Below are 7,998 nucleotides of genomic sequence, written 5' to 3' on the forward strand. Positions count from 1 at the left end.
ATATATATATATATATATATAAGATTTTAAGTTAATATTTCAATAATTGTACAACACATTTGCATATTCAAAGTTCTCTGTTATTGATGATACTGATTTATGTTCACATGACATGAAGGTAAACAAAATATTTAATCTTTTTAGTAAATGTTGTATTGATTGTGTTTATTTAAAAATCTTTTTTTTTTATTTTAACTTTAAATCAAATGATATTTTTGAATATTAATCTTTTATTTACAAAATTAATAAATTTATTATGTTTTCATTATTATTGTTGTTTTTTTAACACTGTTTTTCTTAACATTTTCCATGAACCCTTAGCACTCTCAGACCCGTTTTTATTTTAAAAGTATTTTTTATTTTGAAATTATTTATTTATTATTAATAAAAAATGTTTAATACATTTTTTGTAAAATATTTATTTAATTATTAACTTGGGAAATCCTGGGCTATAGGGCAAATATTTGGTTGATATTTGGTCATTTTGAGGTTTTCATAACGGTTACTGGAAAAACCCATTTTGATTTACCACTAATCACAATGTTTTTATTGTTCAGATGACAAATATAGATGTTCTTTTCAAAACCGTAACACTTTTCTGTCATTTTTATTTTCTAGCATGTGCATCAATGGGCATCTGGAACTGCGTGACTGTGAATCCGTTAAACATCGCGGCTGGAGTTTGGATGGTGTAAGAAATTACATTTCAGTTCATTCATTCAGTGTTCTTTAATGTAGTATATAAGCCATTCAGAAGATGAACTGTCTCTTCTTTTTCCCCTCAGGCTGACAGCGTTTGTGTTGTTCCTGTGTGAGGTGCCCTTCTGCTGTCAGTTCGTTGAGTTTGCGAATGCTATTGCGGCGCGTGCGGACCGTCTGAAGCCCTGGCAGAAAGCACTGTTTTACTGTGGGTGAGTGCAGCTTACAGCTGTTCCCTTCACTGGATAGTCAATGTTATTATGTAACTAATACATATTTCGTCCCCTTGGAATTATAAGGTCCTATCTGAAATTTTTGTCAAAATTGAGTTATTCACATATTCTTATTCTGTGACAACTTATTTACATTATGTGATAGATTTTGTAATGTTGTGTACATTTTGGGACTTTTTTATTTAAAAAACGAAAAGGTTCTATCTAGACAGTCGAAAGGAATGCAAAAACTTTGAAGCTCAATATCTCAAAACTACTCGGAATGCAGATAGAATCTTATGATTCCAAGGGGACGATTTACTGTCAAACAAAAAGTGGTCTTTATCCAGGGCACACATGGAAACTCTGAAAGCTAAATCATCCACTGAGCTGTTTTTGTCTTATAGGAGAAATTTGCACACAACAGGTGTAACTGTCTAAACCAATTAATCTGAATGCAAATGTCAGTGCAACCCAATGATGTGTGTAAAATTATAAAATAAAAGCCTTATCCTTTAATGACGTCAGTAAATGTTAGTGTAACGTAGTATTAATCTTTCATTCATGATTAATAAATATTCTACATTACATTAGTTTCTTTTAAGTTTCTATTAAGTTACATTATGATGTTTTTCTACTCATTGTAGTACTGTATATTTATTTATTTAAATCTTATTTTTTTAATTATTTGTTTATTTTTACATTTGGACTGTTTTAACTAATGTAAACTAACATTAGTTAATGTATTATGAACAAATATGAATTTAATATGAACTGTAATATACACTTCAAAGGTTTGGGGTTGATAAGATTTTTATCTTCTTCTGCTCATCAAGGCTGCACTTATCTGATCAAAAATACAGTAAAAACAGTAATACTGTGAAATATTATTACAATTCAAAATAACTGTTTTCTATGTGAATATATGTTAAAATGTAATTTATTCCTGTGATGCAAAGCTGAATTTTCAGCATCATTAATTTTTTTTTTTTTTTTTTTTTTAAGTATTTATTTTATTTTCATCCTTCTTTATAAAAACTGACGTATTTTATGTTTCACTTTACTAAACCCAAAGCTGGAGTGCAAATTAACTTCAGCGACCGTCTCCGTCTCTGGTAACAAACCACCTCAACACCAGTGCAGGGAATTGGAATTTTTGGCCATTGGGATTTTCTCCCAGAATTCTTTGTTCCGAAACATTTGTGACAAGTAAATCTTTTAAAAGAACAAACAAACTTGTATTTTAATGTGTAGGCATGGTTAAAAAAAAAAACGTGTTTCAGCGATTTCAGGCCCTCTTCAGGGATTAAAACAAAGTGTGTTTGCGCGTTTTTGTACCTCTAACAGGCCTTTACCCAGAATCCTTTGCTGCAGCATGTTTGGTGTTCATAAGAAACGGTGGAATGTAATTTTGCTATGCGCTGCTCTAAAATCTCGCAGTCACTTTCTTTATTTGATATTTGGTGGTCTCTGAGAGTCTGATCTGCGCTCGTTAATCAGGTTGGACATCATATTGAATTGAACACGGATGAAAACGAGGCTGTGAGGGACAGACTTACACTCTTTACAACCGCAAGCACTGCATAAAGGTCCTAGATCATGAACGTTTTTGTGTAAAGATGTTTCATCAGCTGAACAATCGGTTTGCTGTGAGGTACAGACTTACACTCTTTACAACCGCAAGCACTGTATAAAGGTATAACTAATGTGAGGGACAGACTTACACTCTTTACAACCGCAAGCACTGTATAAAGGTCCTAGATCATGAACGTTTTTGTGTAAAGATGTTTCATCAGCTGAACAATCGGTTTGTTACTAAACAGCAGTAAAATCTATTGAACGCTGAACTTAAAGGAGTAGTTCACTTCCAGAACAAAAATTTACAGATAATGTACTCACCCCCTTGTCATCAAGAAGGGTCTTATCTAGCGAAACGATCGGTTATTTTCTAAAAAACAAATTAAAATGTATATACTTTTTAACCTCAAACGCTCTTCTTGTCTAGCGCTGCATGAACTGTTTTTTCCTGTTCATGACACTTAGGGTATGTCTAAAAACTCCCATCTCATTTTCTCCTCCAACGTCAAAATCGTCCTACATCGCTGTTTTGCCGTTTTTTGGTAAAGGGCATTTGATCTTCTTTTCATGTTCACTTTGTAAACACTGGGTCGGTACTTCTGCAGCGATTTAGGACGATTTTGAAGTTGGAGGAGAAAATGAGATGGGAGTTTTTAGACATACCCTAACTGTCTTGGACCGGAAAAAACGGCAGAGCTAGACAAGACGAGCATTTGAGGTTAAAAAGTATATACATTTTAATTTGTTTTTTATAAAATAACCGATCGTTTCGCTAGATAAGACCCTTCTTCCTCGACTGGGATCGGTTAGAGCCATTTGAAGCTGCATTTAAACTGCATTTTGGAAGTTCAAACTCGGGGGCACCATAGAAGTCCATTATATGGAGAGAAATCCTGAAATGTTTTCCTCAAAAAACTATTTCTTTACGACTGAAGAAAGACATGAACATCTTGGATGACAAGGGGGTGAGTACATTATCTGTAAATTTTTGTTCTGGAAGTGAACTACTCCTTTAAGTCCCTCACAGCCTCATTTTCATTCCTGTCAGAAATGAAATATGACGCTGCCCTGACTGAAGTCTGTTCAAAAGCTCGTGTGAGTGTTTTTCTGAATGATGAGGTGCATTTCAAGCGGTTTACCTTCCGTCTTCAGGAACTTGCGTGTGTTTCTATCTTTTCTCTCAAGCCTTGCGTCTCTCGCTGCACTGAAGAAGGGCTTCTTTTCTGGAATAAAAGTGACGTGTTGTTTGCTTGTTTCTGCATCTATCTGAGCCAGTCTCAGCACTGACCGCTGGTATGACAGCCAAAGGTACAAACTACAAGATAAAAGAACTATAGTGTGGAGGTCAGAGGTCATGTTCTTACCTTAGTGTTCACACGGTTACTGTCTTTTGTCTTTAAAGGGTGAATTTCATGAAATCTGTCAAGTACTTCTGGATCATATTGCACCCACAATTTTTTTCTTTTCATGACAATTAAGCACATTTATTTCAATTTAAATACAACCATTGTACTACAGGAATAGAACTACGAGAATTCAAATAAATCATGGTTGGAATGTTAAAATTATTTGCTTAATTGTCATTACGTTGCAATGCAGAAATGTAATGTAAAATAAACATGAATTTTTCCTTTTGGTTTTAGGGTGAAATGTATGGAAGCCCGTTTCCACTACCGAATGAAAAGATAAAAAGGGTAATTGCATTTTTTATTTTTTTTATCTCACAATTCTGAGTTCAGACTTTTTTGCAGGTTTATATCAGAATTGCGAGGTATAAACTCACAATTATGAGAAAAAAGTCACAATTATGAGATATAAACTCAGTTGTGAGATAAAAAGAAAATTACCTTTAATATTTTTTATTCTGTGGTGGAAAAAAAACAATTGTGAGACGTAAACTTTTTTTATTGCAAGGACAAAAGTCAGTTTAAATCTAGTTTTTTTTCTCAGAATTAAAAAAAAAAGTCTAAATTGTGAGAAAAAAAGTCGCATGGCAGAATCAGGCTTCCATATAAATGTGATCTGTGCATGTTTGTGAGATTCATCTTTTTAGATGCTCACATGCTTTTATGAAATACTTTCACTAAACTTTTCACACATTTTAAAGTGTAAGACAATTTTCCATGAATGTTCAGCAGGTAAAATGATTTCCAATTAACTTCTAACAATAGCTTGTAAACTAGTTCAATCAATACTTCACCAGCACACAAACCAGCTCAAATCTCTTGTCCACCTAGACGTGTTGTAGAATTAACTATTATTTATCATTAACTTAGGTTTTCCAGATTTGGAAGCAAAGCTGGAACTTTTTGTCATCTGAATGTGAAAACATAACTAAACGCTTCTGTATCTCACGAACACAACATTACTGGCTAAAAGAAGGTTCGATATTTTGAAAATTGTTCGGCGCAACCTAAACTTGAACGTCATTAGCTGTTTAGCAGTGATCTTGTCCCTCTGTGTATTTGTGTTGGATCAGTGACATGCAACTGACTTATATTGCAATGATGTGTAAAAATTGTCTTTTTCTCTTGTTTTTCCATGAGCTAAATAAAGACATTTGTCTCTGACCTCCTTGCCTGCTTGTTCTGTTTCTATGTAACAGTTTCTAACATCCAATATCTAAACTAGGATTTATCTATTACTTTTAAAGACCCTGTGCTAAAAATGAAGTTTTTAACGTTGTTCACGTCTATGAACTGGTGCTTTTATTATGCTTAAAGACAAACTATTCAAATTCATAAATCAACACCATTTCTGCAAGCCAAATTGCGGGGTGGGGCTTTTCATATCATTAGCATATCACAAGAACATGGTTTGTGTAAGATTAGCAAAACATTATATCAGCTGTTTGACAACATAATCGAGCCAAAAGCTAATGATCATTGAGTTGGTGGGGGCGTGGCTAATTTGAATATTCATAGAGTATACTAAATAAGGGAGTGGAATTACAGGTTTAAATGTAATTTTGATTATTAAAGACGAGTTATAATGGACAAAATTGACTTTTAGGGGTATTTTAAGATTTCAGTATAGTTATTACAGAAACTAAATCAACACATTGTGCCATCAAGTATGGGGTCTTTAATAGCAGTTCAGACAGAAAAGTATGGAAAGTCTCCAATAACAGTTACATCTGTCATGTAATTTAAAACAGGATGGAAAATGAACATTTAAATTACTTGGTATAAAAAGGGCTCAACAATACAGTTACACTTATTTCCTGATATTCTGAACGGTTTGATGGTCTCATCCCTCAAATAACAGAAGTTGGGACTTGAGATCAAAGTACAAACTGAGAGACATTCAGACAGGAGTATTAAACACAGTTCATCATGAGGTAACTGAAGGTTACAAACCTCCAGAACAAACCATGTCAGTAAAGTAGTTCCCTGCTCAGATCCGTGTTCAGTTTCAGTCTGACGAGTTTTCATTGGCTGATCTGAGTTGATTTGCTCTGGTTTTTAGGAGCTTTGGGTTTTCGGGGGCTCTTCTGAAATGGACCCGCCCGGGCCGCTTTAAGCTCCGCCTCCCACTGCTTCTTCACCAGAGTGTACAACCTCATAGTGGCCTGTGCGTCCTGAACCTATGATGCACACACAACATTAAACTGATCAAAAGTGACAGCAAAGATGTTACAAAAGATGTATATATTTTTTTTAAAAAGCTCTTCTTTTGAATTTTCTATTCATCAAAGAATCCAGAAAAGTTCTCAGTTACTACAAAAATATGAAGCAGCCCAACTGTTTTCAACATTGGAATTATCAGCATATTAGAATGATTTCTGAAGGATCATGTGGATCACGTGGAGTAACGATGCTGAAAATTCAGCTTCGCAGGAGTAAATGCATCCTTGGTGAGCATGAGAGACTTCTTTCAAAATCATTAAAACATCTTACCGACCCCCAACCTTTTGTACGCTAGTCTATGTGATGACCTAAACTGACTTGAATTCCTTAACTTGCTTTATATGGGAAAAGCTTGTGTTTGAAATGATGGAGAAGAGCGTTTCATTTGTCTTGGATGTTGATGAGAGACTTACAGATGAATGTTCACCCTGCTGGACTTTAACATTGAGAATCTCTTTGCATAAAACCCGCAATGCAGGACGTGCGCTCTGAGGAAGAGGACAAGAGGGCAGACACTGACAATTAAGATGACTTGAATTCACTAACTGCATATTTATTTATTAATAATAATAATATTGATCAAATTCCCCATCATTTGTGTTTTGCGATTCATACCTTTACTCTCTGCCTAAATGGTTTGTATTTCTGTGTGTCTCTGATCATTTTCTTGGGATGATCCAGCAACAAAATCTATGAACAAGACAGAGATATTTCAAATAAATCTGACATCGGTTAAAGAAATATCTCATTACTCGCTCTCATGCTATTCCAATCCCGTATGCTGTTATATAGCTTAGTTTGGTGCTTTTCTGGTGTTTGTGTTCCACAGAAAAAGCATACCGGTTTGGAACAATACGAGCGTGACAATGGCATTTTTTGTTGTGTGTACTGTACCTTTAAGTCATTGTGAATGGCGTGTCCCACTAATATTCTTCCTTCCAGAATCTGAGCCACTTCTTTCTGGACTGTCTTGATGTCCTCACCTGTCAATCACATGAAGAACAATAAATAATCTCAAACATACAGAAGCCTGTTTCCACCACAGAATAAAAAATGTAAAAGGTAATTGTGACTTTTTAAACTGTGAATTTCTCTCTCACAATCTTGAGTCACAATTCTGTCATCTTAAGGGTCGCCTAATTTAATGGACGAAAGGATCTGTCCGCATCACAAAATGCATATTTCCACAGAAATATTCACATATAAAATTGCGAGAAGTACAGTCAGAATTGTGTCAAACACATAATTTTAAGAAAAATTCAGAATTGCAAGTTGTTAAAGGGGTCATCGGATGCCCATTTTCCACAAGTTTATATGATTCTTTAGGGTCTTAATGAAAAGTCTGTAACATATTTTGGTTAAAATTTCTCAATGGTAGTGTAAAAAATTGTTTATACCCTGTCAAAAACAGCTCTTTTCAGAGCAAGCCGTTTTGTAGCATTTTCTTTTAAATGTTAATGAGCTCTGCTGATCCCGCCCCTCTCTGAGGAACTGTTTACTTTAGCTGCATTCATTGTGAAACTTGCTAATTAGCACATTATTAGGAAAGGCGATTTGCAAAGATTCATTAAAAAACCTTATACTCACTTCTTCTGTAGGTGAAGCTGGATCACGATTGATTCGCGTGAACAAACGCATTTATGTAGATCGGGGGCGCATTCCCTTCAAAAACAAATGTAATCCACTGCGTCTTCAGCGGCTCAGATGTCGGGAGTAAATGACGACTGCTATGTTCATTATTAAATTCAATAACAAAACACCTCAATCGCTTAGGAGTCATTCTTGTCTACATCTGCTCCGGCGGTGAAACAATGGCGGACTGATGACAGCTCACTCAGGGCGGGTCTAAGGTAAGACACCAGTCCAGTCTGTGCTGAAAC

The 7,998-nt window shown here is 35.0% G+C and overlaps 2 protein-coding genes across 4 annotated transcripts in view; one reads left to right on the plus strand and one right to left on the minus strand.

The window, feature by feature from the left end:
- LOC107675795 (calcium channel flower homolog) overlaps window positions 1-955 on the plus strand; it is a 4,282-nt gene extending 3,327 nt beyond the window's left edge. For all 3 annotated transcript variants that reach the window (XM_016470258.1, XM_016470260.1, XM_016470259.1), the window contains exons 3-4: window positions 619-691; window positions 786-955. In XM_016470258.1, the coding sequence (XP_016325744.1) occupies window positions 619-691; window positions 786-915 (203 nt within the window). In that variant the 3' untranslated portion in view covers window positions 916-955. The remainder of the gene's footprint in view (window positions 1-618; window positions 692-785) is intronic.
- A 4,599-nt stretch (window positions 956-5,554) lies between these two features.
- Window positions 5,555-7,998, minus strand: part of LOC107675717 (RNA exonuclease 4-like) — a 6,447-nt gene continuing 4,003 nt past the window's right edge. Inside the window, exons 6-9 of the mRNA XM_016470130.1 lie at window positions 7,013-7,101; window positions 6,734-6,808; window positions 6,532-6,606; window positions 5,555-6,075 (exon numbers count right to left, since the gene is read on the minus strand). Of these exons, the coding sequence (XP_016325616.1) occupies window positions 5,920-6,075; window positions 6,532-6,606; window positions 6,734-6,808; window positions 7,013-7,101 (395 nt within the window). The 3' untranslated portion in view covers window positions 5,555-5,919. The remainder of the gene's footprint in view (window positions 6,076-6,531; window positions 6,607-6,733; window positions 6,809-7,012; window positions 7,102-7,998) is intronic.

This window comes from Sinocyclocheilus anshuiensis, unplaced genomic scaffold (assembly GCF_001515605.1).
Source record: "Sinocyclocheilus anshuiensis isolate Anshui unplaced genomic scaffold, SAMN03320099.WGS_v1.1 scaffold708, whole genome shotgun sequence".
In the NCBI taxonomy this organism is placed as follows: Eukaryota; Metazoa; Chordata; class Actinopteri; order Cypriniformes; family Cyprinidae; genus Sinocyclocheilus; species Sinocyclocheilus anshuiensis.